Below are 25829 nucleotides of genomic sequence, written 5' to 3' on the forward strand. Positions count from 1 at the left end.
ACTTAATGAATATGTTCAGAAGATTTCAGAGGAATGCTTAATCCCAAAACACAACAATCTAATAATATGGAGGACCTGCCTCTGTGTTGTCGCTGACAAAAGCACTGTAGGCTACCATTTACCCCAAAATGAGGTCTGACGTGACCATCATCAGTGGCCTAAAAAGACGTTTTGGTGGCAACGTGAAGATAGGGATTACGTTTTAGAGGTTCAACGAAACTACAAAAAAAATGCTTTTCATACATACCATTAGTTTTATACATTTGTCTTTATGTCTTTTGAACGAGCCTGCCTCCAAAACAAGGAGATGAAGGGAACGTCAATGTGAACAGCTTTCTATGCAACGACATAAAGACAAACTATGTGAATCTGTCAAAAACAAGTAACATTAATTAGCATGCATCGAGAAAGAATTTGTCCATGCTGTCAAAAACAAAACATACATTCCATGTACCTTCCTGAAAACTACATGAGGAAAATAAGTTGTCTAATCGTTTATTTTCTTACGACTTTAGACGTAAAAAAAAAATACTAATAAGCCTTGTTTTTATTCATGGAGCAATGCAGTATTTTGGAGCCTTATATTTTTTTCCCACTATGTCCCACCCATTATCTTGTTTTTACTGCATTCTGTTATGCAACACTGCACTGACAGAGTTTTACAAATAGCTTTCATCATTTTAGACTACACTTACACCTGCGTGTGTGTGTGGGTGTGTGTGTGTGTGTGCGGTGTACCTTTCTCCTCTCACTCAGCAACCTTTTAAATGTCTCCTGTATCTCTGTTTTGTCCAGGTGGCCAACTGTGGTGTACCACCACCAAGAACATGATGGAGGGCGAGGAGCTGGTGGCGTTCGCGGTGGACTTTGACTCGCGTCTGCAGCCAGTGAACCACATGTCTCTGAGTGAGGGCATGTACCCAGCCAGGCTGCTGGACAGCATCCAGCTCCTGCCGCAGCAGGCCGCAATGGCCTCCATCCTGCCCACTGCCATCGTCAACAGTGAGTGCAAGCACACACACACACACACACAAACAGGAGCTGGATCAAGATATGCCTTTGTTTAGACACGCACAATAACACACACGCATGCACTTGCTCTTCCTCCCGCTCCGTCTCACTCACACCAGTCAACAGCATGCACTCAGTCACCTGCTTAACAAGGAACGTCGTCTCCGCCGGGCTTAGATTAACCCAGATGAGTCTCTGCACCAGAGATAAGAGCCATCGTCCTTCAAGTTTTGGGTTCACATAAACACACGGAGGCTCAAACTAATGTGTTAATTGCAAAATACATGCCTCATGCAAATAGTGTGTTTGTTTACTTAGCGAGGGCTATCTGGGTTCAGCTCAACAGGGAGGCTTCTGTATAGGCAGATGGTCCAGTGTTCTTGTTTGCCCTTGAGAAAGGGCACCAACCTTGTGGAGGCAACACAGCGATATGCAGCAGCTGAAGATTTAGTGGAAAAGCTTTTTAACACAGGCTTTGAGAGTCAGAAATGTAGAAGTATTGAGGAGGAGTGTGCGCATATGCATATGTGCAAACTCTTTATCTCTTTACTTTCGCATATGAAATTAGCATTCGTATCCTTATATCATGTCCCTATGTTCCTTTTTGTCTCTGTCCCTCCAGAGGACATCTTTCCCTGCAAGGCTTGTGGAATCTGGTTTCGGAATGAGAGGAACCTGCAGGCCCACCTGATGTACTATTGCAGTGGGCGACAGAGGGAGCCAGAGACGATAGTGGAGGAGAATGACACTGGACCTCACCAGACTTCCAGTACCTGCCCCTTCCCACAGTGCAACAAGAGCTTCTCTGGAGCAAGGGCCCTGGAAATGCACTTGAGCACCGCACACACTGGTGAGTGACAATATTGTGTTTCAAAGAGTTCGTGCATAGCGCAGACTTTTAAGACAACATATTTTAATTGTGTTTTTATTTGAGCTTTTTTTTTTTTTTTTAAATCAGTGTGAAAAATATATAAAAATGACAAGTCATTTAATTTCTTTTCAAATATACTCATCCTGCCGTCAGCTATGATAGCTGACAGTTTATCCTTGAGCAAAAAAACACCAAGTGGATGGGAATAAGCTTGGCATAATGCATGAGTGTTTGATGGGTTCCACAGTTAACTCTAAAGGAGAAGTGGGAGGCGAGATTCTGAGCATTTCTCCCTTTTATCTCCTTCACAGGTGTCAAAATGGAAGAGAGCCTCCCTCCTGGCACCAGCTTGAAATGCACAATCTGTAACTACACGGCAGATTCTCTTATTACATTCCAGCATCACATCATGTCTCACCTGTCACAGGCGGCCTTCAGATGCAATCACTGCCATATCAGCTTCCAGAGCCACAGGGAACTCTTACAGCATCAGGACTTACATGGGCACGGCAGCAAACTTCACAGGGAAGGCGACGGCAGTGAGCATTCCCCCAGGGGGGCTGAGGAAAGCCTCCAGCAGCAGCAGCAGCAGGCCCGCACTGAGCTGGCCAACAGGAAGGATGCTCTGTTGGGAAGTCCCAAAGGGGCCCTCAACAAGGAGCCCAACACAGACGGAGAGGCTGACAAGGCTGAGAAGAAGCCCATGTTGTCTGTTCAGAAGGGAGAGTCACACCCAGGCAGTAAAGCCAGTTTCTCTTACACAAGGATCAAGTCTGAGCCCTCCAGCCCCCGACTGGCCTCCTCCCCTGTGCAGCATAACATGCCTACATTTCCCATGGGCCCCTTCTTGTCTCAGTTTGCTTTCTCCCAAGACATTTCAGTAGTCCCGCAGGCTTCTGAGATTCTGGCTAAGATGTCAGAACTAGTTCACCGGAGGCTGCGCCATGGAGGGAACAGCTACCCTCCTGTCATCTACAGCCCTCTTATGCCCAAAGGGGCCACCTGTTTTGAATGCAATATCACTTTCAGCAACCTGGACAACTATTTGGTCCACAAAAAGCACTACTGTAATAGCCGCTGGCAGCATATGGCAAAGTCTCCCGACTTTTCTGCTCTCTCAGATAAGGTTCCTGAGGCAGTGAGCCCCAACAGTGGTCACAGTTCTGTTAGCATGTTGGCCAGCTGCCATCCAACAGAGGCCGACAGCCACCTCGTGCAGTCAGCCTGTCTCAACTCCAGTGTGTTGGACATGATCAATCCTGGAGCGAAAGGGCCTGATAAGGATCTACCAGGACAGGTGAAGGTCTCTACCCCAACTGGGGCTGAGGAGAGGCTCAATGGAAAGCAGATGGAGGGTAAAAGCCCAAGTACAGGTTTGGTGGAAAGTGACAATGATCCAAACAAGACAACATGTGAAGCCTGCAATATTACCTTCAGTCGTCATGAGACCTTCATGGTCCATAAGCAGTACTACTGTGCCACTCGTCACGATCCACCCATGAAACGCATGTCCAACAACAAGGTGCCATCCATGCAGAGAACTATGAGGACCCGCAAGCGCAGGAAGATGTATGAGATGTGTCTCCCTGACCAGGACCACCAGAGGAACCCTTTGGGTCAGTCGGGCTTTCTTGGAGTTCCACCTATAAATCCGTGTACATCCCAGGAAGCTGTGGAGAGCCTGGCAGAACGCATCCACCCCCGCTGTGACATCTTCCCAGGTATGGTACCCAAACACCTGGAGGCTTCGCTAACTGTCACTAAACCAGTCCTGGCTCCCAAATGCAATACTGTGGAGCAACAGGAGCTGGACGCTCCCATTGATCTCAGCAAAAAGTGTTCGCCAGTATCTGACAAGACATGTAGCTCTCCTAAAAGACTGTTGGACTATCATGAGTGTGCAGTGTGTAAGATAAGTTTTAACAAAGTGGAGAACTACCTGGCACACAAACAGAACTTTTGCCCTGCAACAGCCACTGCCACTGCCACTGCTGCTGCTGCACAGCAGCAACAACACAGTGAGCCTGGCAGCCTGGAACCAACCATCTATCCAGATGTAAAAAATGGAGGTAATAACAACCCTGATGATGGCTATGATAAGAGCCCCAGCAAATGTGAGAAGAATGGCAATGGGAAGGTTATGGTGCAGAATGGAGGCATGTTCCCCCCTCACCTGGGGCCTGTGCCGGCACTCAAGCCTTTTGCTGAGCCCCAGCTCATCCCATCAAAAGATGAGAACAAGAATATGTTTCTGCCCCACTGCCTTTATCCCGGAGCAATAAAGAAGGTGAAAGGTCCTGAGCAAATATCGCCGTATTTTGGGATAAAGCCGACCGATTATGTGACTGGGGGACCAGTGATGCAGGGAGAGGCCAGCGAACAAGAGCAGAGCACTAATGGGGGAGGAGCAGGTGGAGGAGGAGGAGAAACAGGAACAACCAGAGAGCAGTCTCAGCAGCCTGCTGCTAATGGGTGCCCCCACCCTGGCAAGGACCCCCTTCCCCTACTGCCCAAAAACAGGGGAATGGTAATTGTCAATGGGGGGCACAAGCCAGAGGAGCGCTCAGGCACAGCTCAACCACAGCAGGAGAACCAGCCACAGCCAGACAGCCAGCCCCCTAATTCCTCACCTACGTGGGCCACCGACAACCAGGCCGATTCCAATGAGAACATGTCACCTTCTTCCAAGTCCCCAAATGAGGAGGCAGCCCCTACGACCAATAAAGGAGTTAACGGTTCTGGAAGTGGCAAGTACTGCCGCCTCTGTGATATCCAGTTCAACAACCTGTCAAACTTTATTACCCATAAGAAGTTTTACTGTTCATCACATGCCGCAGAGCATGTAAAATAAGTTAGAAGAATGATACATGTTCTTCTTCTCCTTCCTAAACCTTTTCCCCAAAAAAACTTTGAACCCTTTTTTCTCCTTTGTTTTGGTACACTGTTGTGTCTGGAATAGTGCATCACGCAGTGCTAAACGCTGCTTGTGGACAATCAAGAGAAGCTTCTTCTTTCATCATTTTAACACTAAAAATGCAAAACCATTGGTTAAAAAGAAAAGAAAAATGAATCAAGAATAATATTGGTGCCACTTTCACATTAATTTATTTTACAATCAGTATTAATAGGAGTAGTGATCTTAATTTAAATTCAAAATGAAATTTATATCAGAGTTGTTTGTAATGTTATTGTATAGTCATTCTTGTGTAGCACACATATTGTTTACACTGTAATGTAGGCTCAATGAAACAATAGACAATACAAAAATGAGATGCATTTTAGACACAAAAATAGCTACTGAGGCACTTGTGTATTCTTATTTGCTGTACCAGTTTCTGTATATCTCCAAAATGTCACTTGCAGATTGCTACTAATGACTTGTTTGCCTTAAAAAGCACCATTTGGGTGTAATGACCAGGCACAACCCTGCATCTTGCATTTTGGCATATACACATAGCTTTGCAAACATTTGTGGCTGTTTGTCCCTGTCTCTTTTCTTCAACTCAGATGTGGATGTTTTCATGAGGATGGCAGCATTCTTGTATAGTACTCGTATTTCTGTTTGATGATACACTTTGGTCTCCCTTTTTGCAATTTGCTCTCAATGCAATACTTTGTAAATGGGGGAACATTACTGAAAGCAGTATTATGAAATGGGGACTGTGCATATAATTATTTGTAACCCCAGAGGGAAAAAAAAGAAACTGTACAAGAATTACGTTTATTGCTGATGAACAAGAAGGGTGGGAGGTCAGTGGGGATACTGATGTAAAATGATCATTCCAATGTCCTGATTATGGGAGAAAATGTTTCTTAAAACGTTGTTGCTATGCATGTATATGGATGGAATTAAATTCCAGATCTGTTGGAAATTTTTATTTTGATGTGGTGTCATAATTAAACTTAAATCCTCAGGATAAACCAATGTCGTCCGGCCTTTCTTTCACACAGCGCATGTCTTCCAGTTAAAAAACAGACACAAAGGTACATCAAGATTTGTTGACAAAAAAATACAAAATTGGGTTTGCTAGCTCTATTTGTCTGTTTGTAATTTATACAATTAAAAATGGGGCTTTGTGTCTAGATAGTAATGTAACTCAGTTATATGCATATATCAAATGATGAAGCTGATGCAGCAGACAGAGGAACTCAATGTACCGTTGCCTGGGGCTATATAACATGGCAGAGCATTGAGACAGAAGCGGATGAGATAAAAAAGAATCAGGTTGTGCAGTGAAATGTGTGGCCTTTAGATTGATATGGAGTAATGCATTAATTTTTGGCACTGGCCAATCAGGTAAAGAGAGTGGAATAACAATGTGAAAGATTAGATTTTCTGAATATTCCACAGCAAGTATTTCATCACGCCAAATTCCCTTTAGCTATCTTCAATTAAAAAGCTTCCAATGAGAAAAAGCAGTGCAAAAATATTTTTTCTAAAATGGACTACCTGAAGAACCTTAGCAGACAATATCTACAGATTGTATCAGGGAAAGACACCGTTCCTTTTTTATTATTATTATTGAATATTTAAAACATATTCAACTACTCTCTTGTCTAGGTCTGGGTTATAGTTACATTTTGGGTCACTGCCTCTGCTCTTTGGCTTGTTGCTTGTTCACTATCCTCCGCAGGTGCTGGATGATGGCAGATGGCTTCTTGTAGATCATTCGTCGGTCTGCTCCTTTAATGTGAATGTGATTGGCTGATGGATAGGACTCCTCCAGAAACTTCTTTTGAAGCTTAGCTACCATCTGGTGCAGGGGAAAATATTATTTAATATGGGGGTTTTGACACACAACACTTATCACCATATTGTTCAGTCACTGTGCAAGACTTCATATATCAACAACTTAACCTGGTTTAGGTGTTCTGGTATTTGCTCGTCAAAGTGATCTCCAGTGATCACGCTCACTGACACCTGGCTGGAGAGGGGCTTAAACTTTGTGATGTCCCTTTATGACGTCAAAACACAGGAAAACACACAACATTTCCCTGCTCATTCTGACTTTCACTTTCCACATTAAAGTAGCAGAACAGTTGATTTGAAAACCGGCATACCTTACTTGAGCAGCACTTTCATTCAGAAAGTAGTGCTCATCCACAGCACTGCTTTGATGGGCAGGGTTACTTAGTAGGTATTTCTATAGGAGAGAGAGAGAGAGAGAGATACAGAAGACTGATCAGTCATCAAATATGAGGGCTTTCATGAGGGCTTACACGAAAAAGTTAAACAAAGCAGGACAAGCAATGATTGGCTTGGATACACGTGTAAAACATAAAAAATAAAGTATTACCAATACAAAATACTTGATGTATACGTCATACACTGCCAGAGAACTATGTATTACTAAATCAGGTGCACTTAACTAAAATGTTCAGGTTTCCTTGCAGATGGGAATTAGAGAAAAATACAAAAAAGCATTGCTAAACCAAGACAATATGATTGCAGTGGGTATTGCAGAAGAAATTGCAGCCACATTTATCACTGAAATCTTAGCGTTGGTTCCCTGATTCTGTAGCCCAGGACACGTCAAGTTCACCAAGCTACCAGCATAGATGTGAATGTTTATATTGAGGAGAAGACCCCTTTAACTGTATGCATCACCCACATGTGATGAGACCAAATAGCTCTGGTGCCGTTAACATAGCAGCAAACAATTCTGCTCCAGTTCAATTAAGCAGTGGTTACAGAACATGCCCTTGAGAAATGGACTGCATGCTCTATTGAGTTCAGTGAGCATTTGTGTGTCTGTGTCTGTGTGTGCGTGTACACATTGTAACCTTCACTAGCCTGTCTACAAAACCTTTCTCTGTCCTTGGAGAATTCAAGCACAATGATGTCCTTATCTCCTTGGCAACAACTGTAATACTTGAAAAGCTGAAATAGGTCCCTCATCACTACTGCCATCAAATCGTGGGTGGCTGGCAGCAGAGAACAAGGCGTCTTAACGAAGTGTTCACATTCTACCCGGATGCAGGCGTCATTGCATCATGAAGACAGCTGTGGAAAAACATTGAAGACTAAACGGATGTCACTAAGCACTCACAGAGTGCCACTAAAGAGTGACTTGTTTCTCTAAATTAAGAGACAAAAGAAAGTATAGGAGGATTTTATGGCTTCTATGAAATAGACGGCTACAACATGAGCTCCTCTGCAATAATCTCTCTTTCTGTGGGTGTCCCTAATGGACTTTACATGAATGTTTAGAACCTTCACTTCAATGCTAAAATAAAATCATTCTACAGAGAGCACCGCCTCATGTTCCCCTAGATATTGGCTGTTGTTCATCACCACAGTCAATTACTCTATTTCTGCCTGGGATGCTTTTTTTTCCCCATTGCAAGGAAAAAGAAATGAGGACAGGCCTTTAAGACAGACACAAGTGTCACAACCATATGTTACTTTTAAAGAGATTCACAGCAGATCAGAGCAGTTAAAAAAACCCATTTGCAATACACAGCGAAGACCTTGTAGCTTATATTAACAGCCGTTTCCTCGCAGACTGTATGACCTGTCAAAAGGTTGAGTTTTACAATATAGAAGGCATCCAAAGACGCAGTGCATTTGAGGCGTCATGTCAGCCCCAGAAATGAGTTCAATTTTCATTTATTTAAAAAAAGGATGTCTGGTGTCATATCATGCCAAATTCACAGTCTCTGACAATATGAAGACAAACGCGCCTGCAATCATAATCCACTCCTATCTCTACTGAGGAGGAGGCATGATTATTCTAGCACTAGCACCATCCTGTGGCTGTAGAGCAAAAAAGGTGCATTTACATTTAAAATACAAGTGTACTACTATTAGGTTTTCTTCCATAATTTGTTATTCATGTAAAGGAGATGCAAGAAATGTTCAGTCTAGGAGAACAAAATTTATTTTAAACTATAAACAATTCACCATCTCTGCAAATAGAACACCTTTTTTACACCGTTGATTATGTATATTAATTATTCTTGACCTACTGTGCAAGTTTTTTTTCTAAGAATCGTTGTCACAACCTTTAAGACATGCTTCATTGTGATTTAACTGTGTGTTTGTGCACATAATGCTGACCTGGCGCTGGACGACCTCCTCTGAGACGCCTTCGCCACTGACAGTTGGTTCAATTGCGCCCAGGATTATCAGCATGCGACTCAGGCCTGTAGCTGCTGAGAACTGTCTGGTTTGGAATGACGGCAGCAGCTTACCATACCTGTACAAAAACAAAAAGATATACTTTACATACTGTATATGTACATACATATATATATATAGATATATACACGCATATATATACATATGCATATATACATACATACATATATATACACATACAGACACTCGAGTATATGTACATCAAATTTTAATATGAGAAAAACTGAGGCTACACCATTTAAACTAATAGTGGGTGAAGCTTCACATAATTTTGACCCACCAGGAGTGGTAGAGCAAGTTAAAACCACAACACTGATATAATATAGTAAGCATTCTGATTCTTTGTGACCACAACTGGCAGACTCACTATTTATAGTAGTACATAGTTTATTAACTACCCCATTATAAACTGCATTCATTACTATTAATAGAGCTATGTTGTATTTTGTAAATAGTATGATGGTGTTCCACAAATTTGTCGACTAATACATAAATAAACTTGCTTAAATTTAACACATTCAGCAGGTATAGAGTAAACGTTAAAGGGGAATACTTCCCCAATACACTTTCTAAATGCCTTTGTCATCTAGTAGTTTTGTTCGTCTGTCAAAGAAACATCCTAGAGGGCGTTTCATCAGAGCGTTTCCACCGACAAGTGCCACCTGCTAGAGCTAAAAAGAGACAAGTGATCCTTAAATTCATACACAGCGTGTTAAAAGATGTTTAAATGACCACAGACCCAAAGGCAGCTCCATGAAGAGCATTGTCACTTGTTAACTGCTGATCAAATTTACTAGTGCGTCTACTTGGATGTTCAGACATGAAACTGTAGATGATAAATGCAGTCATTACAACAAGGTTGATTGTATGATTACAGAGATATTTGAGTAGGTTCCAATATCTTATTTGCCCACCGTGACTCTTTTTCAACCCAAAATTTCAAACTTTCTCTCTGAAAACATTTGCCTGGGGAATGACAAGTAGCTTTTCTTTTTTTTTCTCTCGCTCTCTTTTTTTTGGCAGATGAAAGACGAAGAGCTGTGGGATTTTGTAACTCAGGAGGCCCAATCGGTCTCGGCTCAATGGTGCTCTGAATTGGCTGGTCTCAGCCTGTGGAGCCCAATCAATAGTACCGCGTGCCTGCAGCCGCCATTGCCGCACCCGCGAAGCCTGCACCTGCACCTGCCATTCAGCCAACACAGTGTTGATTAGCCCCCGTGCACCAGGAGACACTCATCTCTGTTTTAGTCTTACTCCTTATCTGGGCCGGACAAGTAGCACCATGTCCCTGTGTTCCTGCAATTTCTCTCAACTTTATTTTAACCTACCTCATTGACAACTATCAATCCCTGCTTAACTGTTGTCATTTCCTTAATACCTGATACTCAAAACATTGATAAAAATTCAAACAGAAACAGTTGTCAGCATAATATGCTTAACTCAAAAGACATGATATGTGGCAATATATGCTAAATACCCGTCTGTTATCATTATACACATTTTGGTGATGTTAGCTTTTAGTTTAGTACAAAATAATCTTGCTAATACTGGCTCTTAAAAATATCTTTTTAAGAGCCCATGTACCCTATCTACAACAGGCGGAATTCAGTGCAGCATCGTTGCCATTGCTCATATCAAACTTTCATCATAAACATACACTTTTCAAGTGTCAAAGAACCCGTTTCATCCATTGTTGATGCGGTTCGTTGCTGCAACCTGAAGGACTGTGGCTCGAAATATCCACCTCTCCTCCGGCAAAGCATGTCAGCACTGATTGGTCAGATAAAGCTGACAGAAACAGCGAGAGAATGGTGCTTCAACGGCAACAAATGGCTGCATGAGATAACTTATCTGCCATATTCATGGAACAAGAAAGTCTCTACAGGTCAATAATGGATATGCCATGGGAGGGAGGGGGGGTTGACTGTTGTAATTTTCAGTCTTCAGCAAACAGAGAAAACTTTTCAAATCAGACCTCCAGAGAGTGATGTTTTGACATTTTCATCTTCCTTGCCACAATTTCCCCCTGAAGTCATTCTGGCACCACAATTTAGAATCAACTCTTTGACCTGACTCTTACTGTGCTTCTCAGTCTCTGCACATTTTCCACCTGTCACCCTTTTCATACTCCTTGATTCCAAAAATAAAGGGGGGTGGAAAAAGTCTGCCTATCAGCCCCCAAGTTTACATCTGGTCAAATCATTCCTGGGTCTGGCATTGAACATTATTTCAAGGATTCTCCAGCCACCTGTCCTATTCCCTCCTCTTTTTTTTTTCCATTTTTAATTCTGCCTCGGAGTGAGGATTATGCGAAGCAAGGCATGCGTGTCAAAGGGAAATTTAGTGGGTAAAGACAGCCAAGATTGGTGGGATGAATTAAACAGATAACGGGAGGAGACGAGGTGGGGGAACCATGTAGAGCAAAACGCCTCACCGATGTTGGTCATTTCAGAGGGGCTCTTTTTTTTTTCTCCCCACAGGAGCACGGAGGCAATATCTAAATTAATAAAGTGATGAAATGAGTTTGTGCTGTGGACTTTCTGCTGTTTGACTTTCCCATCTGGATTAGTGCAGGCTGAATGGATGCTCTGTTACTTTTGTTACAACTGCGCAATTCACTGTTGGAATTTGGCCCTGTAGTGATAAGGCTCCCCTCCTCCTCCTTCTCCTCCTCCTCCTCATTATCATCTCATTTCATATGCAGGGCCTCAGTTACCTGAGATCCTGCTCACACACAAAACACGAACTATTACATGAGCTTCTGCCAACTATTACAATGAGTAGAGAACATTTGAACATGGACTATTACATGAAGCTGGACTAGAAAATTACTGTATAATCAAATCTTCAAATCAATGCACCCAGGTAGTAACTGGTTTAAATTATTACTGCACTAAAACATGGCCATGGCTGACAAATCCGCCAACATGGCCGATTGAGGCTCTGTGCATAAGAAACATAGGGCTGTGCAATAAAACAACAACAATCTTTATCATAATATACTTTTCTTCAAAAGCAACAAAAGTTTTATATTTATTCTTGTACATATGTATAACTGTTTTGGATGTTTGACCTCAGTATTGAAATGTTCTGTTCTGTGTCTGTTTACCAACTGTTAAAACCACAATTAACCATTGTCTTCAGCTTTAACTCAAAAATAAAAATCATACATATATACATACATATACACATACATATATATACATATATATATATATATATATATACATATATATATATATATATATATATATATATATATATACATAAATAAAAAAATTAAGGGCAGCCCACACTGGAGGTTCCCATCACCTCAACTTTGAAGAATACAAGAGTCAATAATTTGATTCTTTTATATTTTACAAGCCACATCATTTTGAATGTGATGAAAATGTGAAACTGTAACAATTGTGAGGAAAGAAAAGCCATTTCCCCAGCTAATATACGGTATTTTTTTTATACTTCTAACAAAATCTGAAAGGTGAAAACTGGTGAAAAAACAGACAGACTTACCCCACTGCTCTCGTTTTCAGCATTCTATAAACAGAGGGAACTTTACTCAACAGATTTCTTTGATCCTATTTGACATTTTCATCCTTCTGTCCACAGGTTTTATATGTGACAGTAAAACACACCTTTACAACGAGCTCAATCTGACCTTCGGAAAACAGGCAGAGCTGCACAAATAAAATCCTTACAGCACACAAACACACAAAACGCAATTACATAAAAGTATCATGCTTTTACCATGTCGTGTGTGAAGTACAGCACAAAAACTAGAGCGGCATTCTTCTTCGTGGACACAGAACAGAAATGAGATCCTCTTACAAATTATACTTATCACAATCAAGGCTACTTGTGTTTCACTTGACTCATCTTTAAAGAATTAAATAAATATGAGATGTGGACTAGTTTTGTGAAAAGTACGTTAAATTGGCTGAATCAGAAATATTTCAATTCAGAGGAGCAATACGTCGTATCAACACAAGGTGTCATTCTTGCACCATATCCAACATTCCCAGCCTGCTCCTTGAAGCCTTCCTCCCTGCATCAATACTATAGATTACACTGGGGTAAGTACACAGGGGCCGTGGCAGAACCTTCTTCATTAGTGGAGCATAACAGCAATAGTTACGCTTACAGTGGTTCTAATTACAATTAATTGGCATTCCTGATTCGTCTGGGAGTCTCCAGATGAGGAGGTGGGGGTGCAGCTGAGTCAGGAGAAGAGTGAGGGACGAGGCTGACACACTGGGGGCCACATTACCGAGCCACAGTAAGTAGCATAATGAATCACACGCTGTTGCAGCCTGCAGGGTCAAATACAGCAGGGCTTGTTCACATATGACACTTAATGCATATGGAATTTGTGTTTTATAACCCTAGTCGTGTTTTTACACTGAGGCTGCCACAGAACGGCATAAAGTATGTTGCTTATTGTGCAATATTATTAATGGGATTAATGGTATACAGTCTATATTTATATCAACACATTACAACACTTTATGTTTTACATTGAGTTCTATTAAAAAACTCAGCATTCTTGGATACATAAGTTTATTTCTTGACGTCCTAACTTTTACTATGTTTCACTATTTTTTTCCGTCAGTCCATAGTTGGGTGATTGCTGCCAATCTCTGCTGAGGATTCCTGGAGGGCTTTAGAGCAGAGATGTGCTCCACTGGGTTATTGAACAAGGTAAAATGGAATACGCTGTGGGGGTGTGGATATGTCATCACTGGCTGATACTGTTGACCGAGATGGAAGGGACAGAGACGGCAAGTAAATGCTCAGAAATTGCGTAATTGTCACTTAAATAGTGTGCCATCTAAGTATAATTGATATGTTTTAGAAATTATTGCGGCAAGAGGAGAGGAGAGGAAAGGACGATGACACAGGTATGTATGTAAATCTATCCTGAACAAAATGCTGTGGGTAAGGGAGAGTTCCTCCTCGGCCTCGATATTAAACTCTGTCTGGTTTATAAATCATAGGGAATGCAGCAGTAGTGAGACTCTGAGCACTCGTCAGTCAAAGTGACAGTCATACGCTGCCTGTCATACAGAGTGGGCTCCAGGTGTGCAGCGCTGCAAAATATGCCTATCTGCTACATGCAGCAGCAAGCTGTGAGTTTAATTTGAGAGTGTGTGTGTGTGTGGTGCATACACACTGTACAGTATGCACCTGTATAAATGTTTATGTAATTAGGACTGTGCGTATGTGTGTGTTTGTGTGCAGGCCTTGCTGAGCATATTAATGACAGGTAGGATGATGAATGGGACAGAAAGCGTTGTTTTCATTTTGGGACTCGCAACTCAATCAGGCATCTGTCCGTGCCTGCAGCCGCAGATGTTAGGCACACAATGAGAAACTTATTACCTCATATGCTCTTTTCAGCAGCCACTTAAAAGCATCACGTAAAGCCGTCACACGTGAAATTCTTATGTTACACGGACAAAAAGTAAAAGGTTTGTGTCTCAGCATCAAACTCAAACGAATTATAGTAAAAAAAAAAAAAGCCAACCACTGACACGAAGTGAGAGGCAGAAAGAAGAAATGAGAACTGAGTCACACTACATACAGTAATGGTGCATTAAAACAGACAGTTTGCCAATCAATCAGCATTCATTGTGAGGAGCATTCCCTACTGTGTTTGCTCTCTGCTCAAATATGTTCCCCATGGGGTAAATTAGTCTAATACTTCTCAAACACCCTCTCAAAGTGGACAAAAGTATGCAGACACATGTTTTTAATAGTTTGCGCTTGACCCTCAGTGTGGAAATACAACAAAGGGCAACTACAGTAGTGTTGGTGCAATGCAAATGGGTTTTCCACAGGGCAGCATTCAAGACATTATTTAAAACATATACAGGGAGCAAATATAGTCAAAGCCAAACCCTATTGTCGTCTTTATAACAATATAGAAAGAACAGTATATCCTCTATATGTTCACTCTACTTGATTGGCAAAGACAATCCCAGGTTAGCCAGAGTCAACATGACACCAACTAAGTAGGACCATAAGAATACCGCGCTGTTCAGCATGACTGACTCCGGAGAGCTATAGAAACAGCCATTTGTGTCCCAGGGCTGTTCAACAGAACACGTGCATAAAACCAGGTCCATCATGTAGAGATTATTATAGCTGATCCTGCAGTAAAGACGTGTAGAGCTTTCTCTGATTGTGCTACTCAAACAAAGAGTTTGACATTGCAGGTTGACTCAAAGGCATGGCTCTCAATTCTTTGAATGTAATTTATCCAGATATACACTGGGGCTTCTCATAATCTCTGAAGCTAGAACCTCTGCTTGGTTTTTCCATCAGAAAGCATTATCTGCGCCTGCAAGGAAATGAGACACATGCTACCATGTCTGCAGAGGAAAATCCCAAATAAGAAATTTGACCCCTTGGAGCGAATCGCACACAAGTGAATGTCTATGCAAACGCACGGAAAAAATCACTCTCAGGAGATGATGGCAAATCATTTTGTAGGATGTAGCCAAACTAATTCTGGGAGTGAGCCTCTGTTAATGAGCAGGTCTTTGATGTGTAAATCCTCCAGTCCCAGTGCAAAGCTGATACAGTCTCCTCACAATCCTGCTCAGGTGCAGCACTTCTCCCCTCAGCATTACTTATCTTGTGCACCAAACACTGTAAAACCTCTGACAGCTAATACAACCATATCTTCAAGAGAGACAACAGGAAGAAAAGCCATGCCAGCACCAACGATGCCAATGACACTGGGATGTAGGAATGTCAGGATGCGTGTTGTTGTTCAGCATCATCACGCAGTCATATCCCATCCCCGTTTCTATTTTGGCTCCAGCATGATAATCCGACACAGATGATAAAATTGTTGGGTTTTTTTTTACAGAGTAAATGTAGAGTTTTTGGTTCATTTCATTTTTCTGTAGCTTCTCCATAGAGTAATTGGATTGTGACTACACTGTCACGTACTCTGTAAAATGAATGCCTATTAATCAGAGGATAATTGGACACATACCCCTGATAAATGCGGCTGCTCCACTTTGAGTCACGTACAAATTAGGCCATTTTCAGGGATCTTTTTCTTATCAGGTTCTACTTACACTTGCATTAACTGGGAGCAACTATTGGTTTATGGAACAAATGTCACCCAGTCAATCCTAAAAATGTTATTATTTGATTCTCCCATAACACATTTGGTCATATCACAGCCCATAATAACTCCCCGAGTTGCACTGGTTGAACCAATGATCCTAAATCACCAGAAAATAAATTATTTATTAGCACATTACTTATCTTGACAGAACTAGGTCCACCGCAACCATCACTACTTCGAATATTGGGAGGATCTAGCATTAAAGCGGTTGTGCACACAAGTTACAATGTTCCTTCAATATCTTCAAATAATTAATTTGACAAACAATTCAAATTATTAAAAACCGATGAAGGTTAATTCTCAATGATATGCTTTGACTGTTAAATAATGTGCAGATGATACTCACGTATAATGATAAATATAATCTGCATAAACGTTTGGATTATGTGAATGAAAAACATCGAAAGTTTCAATTCAGACTCATTTTCACTGAGGGTCACATCAGCATAATGGTTGCCCTCAAAGGGCCAGATGTAACTGTAAGACAGAATAAATGTAACTAAATGTTAACGCACCCTCAGAAAAAGACTTTGAAGCACAAGTGATTTCTTCAGCCACAGTAAAGCTAGCTTTCACTGCCGCATCGTTTTTTGGTTAATGCTTTTGTGAACACATTCTGCTGCGATCGCATTTTGCCTATTAATTCTTTGACAATTTGTTGTTTTTCTTGAAGGCTAACTTTGGCATACTTGGCTCCTTGTTTGGTGTCAAAGTGCGGACGTAGATTGTAGTCTTTGACGACCAACACCGCCTCATAACACGAAAGACATACCGTTTTTTCACCTTGAAGCACAAACATGTACCATATTTTCCGCACTATAAGGCGCACTTAAAAGCCTTTAATTTTCTCAAAAAACGACAGTGCGCCTTATAATCCGGAGCGTCTTATATATGGATCAATTGGTAAAGTTTGACTTTATCTGTTTTGTTGACATTCCCTTTAGCACAGCTCCATCTAGTGGATGCATAACGCAACCCCAGTCAAACCTTTGTCTGCAATATCTTCTATTCTATGCGCCTTATAATCCGGTGCACCCTATATATGAAAACAGTTCTAAAATAGGACATTCATTGAAGGTGCGCCTTATAATCCGGTGCGCCTTATAGTGCGGAAAATACGGTATTCACCTTCCCATATTTCTTGAAACTGCCTTCCATCTGCATCAATCTTTCTCTTCCTGGACATTTTGGGATCATTTGTGGATATTTCAATCTAAATTTAATATGATCACTTCATGGGTAACAATTGCCATGCATTGTGGGAAATGTAGTTTATGGTCAACACACACCTTAAAGCAGCATAGACCTCGCGGGCCACATAAAATTATGTGGGGGGCCACATCTGGCCCCCGGGCCCTGAGTTTGACACATGTGCTCTATGAGATGAATTTCAGTAAGAACAAACAAGTTGGCAAACATATTTAATTTGTAAAGGTCAAAAAAATTTGTTATGCCTTGTGCTGGGCACTAGGTTAACACACGTTAACGCACGATGCATTTTCATGACGAGTCTGACTGGAAAAGGACGCGTGTGACGTCATGTTTACGTGCCGCGACCCAGGAATCCAGGGACCATTTACCAGTTAGCTCCGCTAGCTGCATAAGCTCCTTTTAGCGCCGGTTAGCACTCCTACAGTCGAACTGGAGTGGTCTGTTTACTAAACGAAAAGAGCAGCGCTACAAATAACCAGCATACCTGTGTACTGCATATGTGTGCCTCTTTTTTTAAAGTTAAGCGTTACTTTAGAGACTAATTTTAACAATTGGAAGTCGCGTAAACATGATGTCACGTCAAGCGCATCAGTCGTCATGGAAACGCATCATGCGTTAACGTACGTTACGTGCGTCAACGTTGACGCCGTTAACGTACGTTAACAGACACCAGCACTAGTTATGTCATCATGATAAATACTTAGCAAAGTCTAGGAAATCTTAAATGAAGTCAAGTCAACTGTATTACAAGAGCACATTTAAAAACAACCAAGGTTGACCAAAGTGCTTTACAGATTTAAAGGCACAGCAACATAAAATGTATAACTCATAAAATCAATAAAAATAGAAGTAAAATAGTCACATAATAGAATAGTAGGTGGGTCTTTAAAAGCGAGGGCAGATTTGAGGGCAGATTTAATTTCCATGGTAACCCATTCTAAAGTTTAGGGGCAGCTACAGAAAAGGCCCGATCGCCCCAGGTTTTTAGTCGGGCATTTGGCACTAAAATCTAAAAGCAGCCTGTTATTAGACGTCAGAGCTCAGGATGGAGCGTGAAAAGAGATAAGATGGTGCCAAACCATTAAGAGCTTTAAAAGACAAATGAAGTAAGTAAGCGATCATATACAAACCCGAAAATTAGCAACAGTTATTTTATCTACTGCCCCCAAGTTCTGAGACATCAGGGAAAGTAGATATGAAGGTACAAATTATGCAAAAGTCAAAGTTAAACCTCTTAATGTAGCAAAAGGATGTCACAATAAATGCATAAGAATGTCCTCATTCTAAATTTCTAAATACTAATTTAAGAGAAACCTCTGTTGAGTCATAATGGTATAGTCAGTGATTCTTCTATTCTTTTTGTGTTACCACTCCGCCCCGGCTCTGTTAATGGCAGCAACAATGTACTGGTACAAAGCGAAGAGAGACAGTAAAACATGCTAATGTGATGAACTCCTCATCATAAGGAGAAAAGGCCAGGGAAAAAAAACAGCTGATTTAAAAAATAAAGAGGTGCTATGCTATTATCAGACAAAGGCAAAAAGTATTGACTAATTAATTATTTTTTCTGATCATATGGTTGGATGTAAATGGCCAGTGAGAACTTTTACTGTGGACATCCTTAAGGAGCAATTGCTTTGTTGTCGCCTTCAAATATTTTACAAGATTATATAAGGTTTTCACAGGATCATTTTTGCATAATTGACACTTCTAACATGTCTCCTCTACACTCTAGTTATTAATAACAACCCACCCCCTTATATGATAATTAATGCATAATGAGATGTACAATGTGACAATGAGCACCACTTGACGTGGATCTCATCTGGAGGTTTAAAGCAGTGTTAACACTTTGTCAGTCAGCCACAACCCTCGCTCTCGACTCATGTCTTTCATGCTGAAAGAGTGCAATCAGCTAATGAGTTTCTTTGGCCTCCAATTAATCATGCTAACGAGCCCCACCCAACAAAGACAATCAAGCCATTATGACCATGAAAACCAATAGAAGGAGAGGTTTGGAGCCTGATACGTGAATTACGCTCGCATCTCTGTCTTTGTTCCATCTGCCTTCCCCTCATCCTAATCCTCTCTTTCTTCATACATTTAATTTTGTATTTTTCTCTTCCCCGTGACTCGCTTTTTATCAGCTCTATTATACCCTTCAAAACTACTTATCATCCTCTTCACTCCTTTCCAAGTTTTTCTATTCAATCTTTTGAATCAAGATTTTTCACATCTCTTTCTAGTTTATGCTCCATCATCTTGCCATCTTCTCTCTTCTTTCCTTTCATCCTTTGCTCCCATCTCCCTTAATTATTCCCCCCACCTCTGTCCTTCACATGCTCCTGAATCTTCCTATAAACTCACCAGTACTCCTTCCACTGCTCCTCTTCGAAAATGTCCTCTGGAAGGGGATCAATCAGCACCAGGTCTGTCACTTGCCTAGGGACAATGAGAGGACACACACAAATACGCTCAGATGAGACAAGACTCATTGGCTACCCTTGTCAACTTTACCCCCCTGGCCCGGACCTTAATGAGTGTGAGATGGATGGAGTCATCGTTCTGTCATGTCCTGCAGATTTGTCTGTTCTGTGTCCCCCACAGACAGATAATCACACGTACACCACTTCCAGGAGCAATATTTCCACTCTGAGACGTGTCATCCACTCACCACAATTTAATTTTCTCCCTTAACATCTGCAACATCGTGCCTGATTAAATGCTAAATCTTTCATTCCTGATACAGGCTACCTGTCACATTAATCACAACCTTGTCTCTGAATCAGCTGAGTTATGGGGTTGTAGGGAATGGACCCTGGAATATTCAGTATTAAGTTTGAGTTAGAGAGAGACTTTATTACATACTTTATGTATATAAGACATTTTAAAAAATGGCCATTTTTAAATTTGCACACAGGTTTGGTGCACATTTAAGAGAGGGTGGTGAGATTATATTAACATTTATTTAAAAAACTTTAACTTTAACATAATTTTGTGCTGTTTTTAAATATTTCCTTTTGCAGTAAGAACCAAATAAATGTTGGTTCTGGTCTCCTCATAGAAAATAACACTATTGCTGACTTGATCCTGTAGCAGGTACGTGGCTGGGAGGGTGAGTGTGTAGTGTGTTCATGCAAGACACAAGAAGAGAATTCCTGATTCTGAACCTGCAGCCCTGATCTTGCATGGCTGGTTGACAGGAGGAGTGGAAACGGCATACAATCTCCCCACAACAAGCCATTTAACCACCACAATGACTTCAAAGCTGTTAAACTAGGGTACAAATCCTTCATAGTTATGCCATAATGCTAAAACTGCATAAAACCTTATGAGCAATTCAAGCACCTTAGAAAGAAATGCTGTTTGGGAAGAGGAAGGTACTTCATGGACGAATTACAGAGTTAAAAACATTCACACCTAAGGTCAACTCTTCAAGTCTCCAAGTAACCTAAACCAAACCAGAATTCAAACCAAGAACCTTCTTGCTGTGACTGAGGTACCTGGTTAACACCACATCACCATGCTCACCTATATTGCCTTCACATTACACATTTCCCATGATACAAACACATTCATCTATCCATTGGAGATGAATGCATTTAATTTAGTCGTTTGCATTTTGCCTTATACTTGTTTAAAAGCTGAGCTCAACAAACCCAAATGCAATGATTTAGCCTCAGTTTTCCATATTGTACAATACTTACGCATCGTGAATGTGGCCGTAGAATCTGCCATTGAGTGCTCCAAGCTCAGAGCCCACCAGGATGAAGGGCTTGGCAATCCCAGCAGCCTGCAGGAGTCGATGCAGATCATCCACCATCCTGGAAGACAATAACATTCATCTGTATATGCACCAAAACCAGGACACTTAGCAAACTGGGCCAGGTAGTCTATTTTTCACTTAGGTGGAACAAAGACTCCCAGTGAGAAACAGGAATACATCTCATTAATCTTTGATTTGCTCATTAACAGGTTTATTAGGATGTGAAAAAAGAAAAACATGCTTAAAGGAGCGAAATGTTGGGCCTATTCACTTCATAACACCACAGTACAATCACCAGGAAGCTTATGCTGTATCATCAGACAGAGCATCATCAGTATACGAGAGGTCGCAGCTCCACCTAGAGCCATCTGTCGGCCTGGGTTTGTGAATAAATCAAAACAAAGTCTTAAGGACAAGTAGTCATCAAAGTCCTTGAGTTATTAAACTCTGGGAAACAGCTTGCATTTCAAAAGGTTGGCCAAATCAGCCTCTGAGCTAGATGCCAAGGTAAACTAGGTTACTGTCCTTTGGCAAATCCTACCTGGTCATCCTTTTACTTCAGATTTGACAAGTGCATTACCGTGTCAGAGGGCTGAAACATAACTAACATTATAGTGGCATCCCACAGCAGTGTGACGCAGAGTAGGGCAGAGGACAGATGGTAATAGATGAGGTGTCCATACACACGAGTCTCTTCAGTCCCAAACAGCTACTTCATCAAGGAAATATTGATCCCCCGTTTAAATTTAATCTGTTATAGAAGTGCTGACTGTACTGTGGTGCAACAGGATAGATATCTTTTTTTTTTTTTTTACTTGACAACAGTATAATTGACAGATTCAAATGAGAAATATTCATATTTAGAGTTCATCATTCATTCCTTGCAATTATTGGTAGAATTGAAATGACAGATTGATTAATGAAATAGTCAATAGTCCAATGGAAAAAAATTATCTCGACAATTAGCTGCTAATTAAAGTTAACGATTGACTTTTCTTCAATACAGTGTTCTGCCACAAATATAATATATTTGGACATTTTGCTTTCTGGTCAGACAACAGAAAATTGTACCAGGTATTGATCAACTGATATTTTATAGACCAAATAAAAAATGTATTCAACCAAAAAATGAAAAGATCTGTCAAGCCACAACACAACATCTGCTGGTTCTCAATTGTGATGTGCCGTTCGTCTCAGTCTCACATTTTAAATAAAGTGTTGGTCAGAAGCGTACATGTCAATTTGCTTGGTATAATACATTTGCACAGGTAACACAATCACTGACCTCCATCCGCTATGACTGTTTTTCATCCCTCTAACTCATGTGATCCAGATGGAACGACTGTTTTTTGGGTTTTTTCAGTACTGCATGAGCTACCAACACCTTTATTTATTGATTGGTTACTGGTATGAATTGTTTCATAACCAAATTCAAGAATTTATTATGATTAACCAGCATTTTATGTTTTAGGGACTGACAGGTTGGGAATTACTTTAAAAACAAAAAAAGAAACACTCTCACCGTCCAGTTGTTGACATCCCCCAAACTCTCTCAGTTCCTGTGGTTTCATTCTGCATCACTCGCTTACTGAAGCCCAGTCCCATTCTGTCATAGGTACAAACCTGAGCAATGTGACAAACATGGACACCACAGCTTTAGTAAGCTTTTTTTTTTTTTTTTTTTTTTTCTTAATAGCACCATGGCAATTACACATACATTTAAGAAACATTCAGTGATGACCCATCTGTCTCTTCCTTATCCTTTAAAGGCACATTAAAATGTACCGTGGTTGTACTGAAGGATAAAATACACCAAGTAGGTGGAAACAGAGCAGTGGGGAGTGGTTTATGCAACTGCTGTTGTGATGCAGTTTCCCCCAAGGATCTTCCACAACAGGCCAGTGACCTAATTTGGGTCACATTTAAGACAAATGCATGGGGCAGGCTATCAGCTTTGACTTTCTGCTGTGCTGAGTCCTTGTTGAACAGAGATAATGTGGCCACCACTGAGAGGACTGTCCTTACATGGCCCGGACAACCAATAACAGAATCTCCATGATTCCACAAAGAAAATTGAGAGAGAGGCTGTTTGTGTCAGGGGCAAAAAATAATTTGAGTGTTCTATGTTTTATTTATATTTGGTACCAGCACATAGACAACTGTCAGAAGTCAGGCCTTGATATAGTGCTAAATATATATTTTCAACCTTTCCTCACCTTTGTTAGTGTGGCCAAACTTTCTTGGACATGAAACCAAATGTCTGATGACATTCCAGTCGGAGCATCAAGTATGACTAAACAAGAAAACAACGGTTAGGCTGAACTCAGACACAAGAAGGCCACAGCATATATTTCATGACACATAACAAACAAATGAATTACCAACTGGTTTTCCTTGCCCTTTACATAAAAGATGCATCTTCTGACCCAAACTAATATCAACAATTTGGCCATCTGAAGAGAAGATGAAAAAGAAACGAGAGATTAGACAGCACAGACGATTCTTCATTTGCCTTAAAGAAGTTCATTTAACCTGCCTAAATATGAAATAAAACTAACAGAACAATGACTTTGTGATACTTATATAAGCAAACCTTTAGGAAGCAGCATCTGTCCCTCTCTCTGCAGTGATGCATAGTTGAGGAATGGAGGGATGACAATGATTAAAAGTAAAACCTTTCCGATGTTTATGAGCACAGATGTATAAGACAAGCTGCCTTTAGCTTCAGTCTGGCTGGGAGGTGTTTTATCCGCTGCATCCTAGATTTCATAAAGAAGAAAAATGGGAATCTGGACTCACATATACACCATGTTTTATGTAACACATCCAGAGTGACTTTAAGGTAAACATTACCAGTCCAAAAAAAGCAGTAAGAAGAAGTAAGACACTTGTGTCCTACTCCAACTATACAGTTGGAGAGGTATGATTACTATTATTATTATTATCATGATTCTCAGCCTTTTTTTGATTGCCAACTCCTTCAACATGTCTTATTTAACTGTAAAGTCAGCCAGGATCATCATCCTCCGTCATATCATACCCTGCAAAAAATGTGTATATAAATAAGCAAGAGCTTTATTACAAAAGCATTTCCTCTCAGTTCAATTGTGCATGTCAAATATATTGTTATATCTCTTTATTTAGAAGTGCATTGTGTTGTTGCATTGATTAATATATTGCCTCTGACTGTAGAACAACACAGTTGTCACAAACTGAAATTGACATACATTGATTTACATTTGAAACAACCCGTCTTTGTTTTTTTACACATGAACATACATTCATAGAAGAAAGAAAATATTTGTGTGTCCTTGTTTTATGACAGGAGGTCTAATAAATGTGTTTGGCACTATATGTTTTAGTTTCAGCTTTTCCAGGATGTCCAATCATATATATCATTGATTATCATCTGGGTTAACCAAACGAGAAGCGTGGAGAACATATCGGAGTATCAAACAAGACAGTGCATTTGGCTACGTTGAAAATAATTTTAAAAAGTTATTGGATGTACAGCTTTTAGTTTAGTTTATTAGTTTAGTTGACAGGGACCATGTACAGAACCGGGTCTATATCAGAGTTAGCTAAATAGCTAATTTGCATCTGTGGTCCGTGGGTCGGGACAGTAAAACACATACTAAAGATTACATGCAATATCAGCAACAACATTACAGAGAAAACATCATACAAAACACATAATAAATGTGGTAAATGTGGTAAACGGAGTTCTGTTCGTCTTCGCGCTACAAAACTGAGAGACACGCTATGTGTTAGTGTGTAAAGCTTGTCAATACTGTAAGACCAGTGTAAGAACGAGGAAAACACGAGCAGCAAACAGCAGCGTTTGTTTCAAACAACCTGAAACTGGCTAACAGAGTTGTCACGTGTAGCCGATTAGCTACATCAGCGACAGGAGAGCGGGAACACAACATTACCTTTTTATTGGCGTTAACGGGTTCGTTGCTTGTCGCTTGAGGTTCAATTCTCCGACGCATATTGGAATTAAATGACTTATAAGTGATGCGACAACACAAACATGAGCTGTGTGTGGAATGAATTGAACTGCAGCAACTTCCTGGTGAGGGTACGGAAGCCGATAGAGGACAAACGTCCTATTTGGCAAATAAGAATATATTTGGGGGTTTTACGTTTGTTTTTTTAACATGTTTTTTACATATATATATATATTATTAGTAGTAGTAGTAGTATCCCCTACCACTGGAGTCTACGTTATCATTTGTCTTTTTACTGATTCAAATCAGTAAAAACAGACACATTTCATGTAAATAAACGTGTGCTATATTGTTATTATTTCCAGTGTCATATACTTTGTGTGTGACACACCAAAACTATTATGATTATTGTTTTGTTGTTGTATATTGGTAATATTGTCCAATTCTATTTTTTCACTTTTAATTGTATGTGTTTATTGGTCGTTCATTTCTAATAATAACCTCTTTTCTGACTGTTTTTGCAAGGTGCATGTAGGATTATGGCAGTATCACTACTAGCCTGCAGGGGTCGCTGTATCCCACAAACATATTAGCCACGTTAGACTGTTTTGATGTTGCACACATTCAAATGAAATACGGCCCTAATACCAACTGGAGGTCATAGGCTTAACACATGGAACTGTAAACTGCATCGAGAAAGAGATGAAGATAATTAGAAACCGGGGTTGTGATTGTGT

The 25829-nt window shown here is 40.6% G+C and overlaps 2 protein-coding genes across 3 annotated transcripts in view; one reads left to right on the forward strand and one right to left on the reverse strand.

Annotated features, from left to right (window-relative positions):
• zfpm2a (zinc finger protein, FOG family member 2a) overlaps positions 1–4733 on the forward strand; it is a gene marked incomplete at its 3' end in the record, with an annotated part of 114024 nt that extends 109291 nt beyond the window's left edge. For both annotated transcript variants that reach the window (XM_083888028.1, XM_083888029.1), the window contains exons 6-8: positions 796–1002; positions 1634–1861; positions 2194–4733. In XM_083888028.1, the coding sequence (XP_083744154.1) occupies positions 796–1002; positions 1634–1861; positions 2194–4733 (2975 nt within the window). The remainder of the gene's footprint in view (positions 1–795; positions 1003–1633; positions 1862–2193) is intronic.
• Positions 4734–6468: 1735 nt separating this feature from the next.
• On the reverse strand, positions 6469–25203 carry LOC310936006 (uncharacterized protein; the record flags this gene model as incomplete). Its single annotated transcript, XM_083900027.1, has 11 exons — positions 25075–25203; positions 23736–23901; positions 23524–23595; positions 23359–23435; positions 22665–22765; positions 21084–21200; positions 19744–19818; positions 8943–9081; positions 6944–7026; positions 6741–6837; positions 6469–6636 (listed from the first exon to the last, which is right to left on the reverse strand). The coding sequence occupies exons 1-11, from the start codon at positions 25132–25134 to the stop codon at positions 6469–6471; spliced, it is 1155 nt and encodes a 384-aa protein (XP_083756153.1). The 5' UTR covers positions 25135–25203.
• Positions 25204–25829: the final 626 nt, after the last annotated feature.

The sequence above is a fragment of the Microchirus variegatus genome, assembly GCF_963457635.1.
Source record: "Microchirus variegatus genome assembly, chromosome: 1".
Taxonomy (NCBI): domain Eukaryota; kingdom Metazoa; phylum Chordata; class Actinopteri; order Pleuronectiformes; family Soleidae; genus Microchirus; species Microchirus variegatus.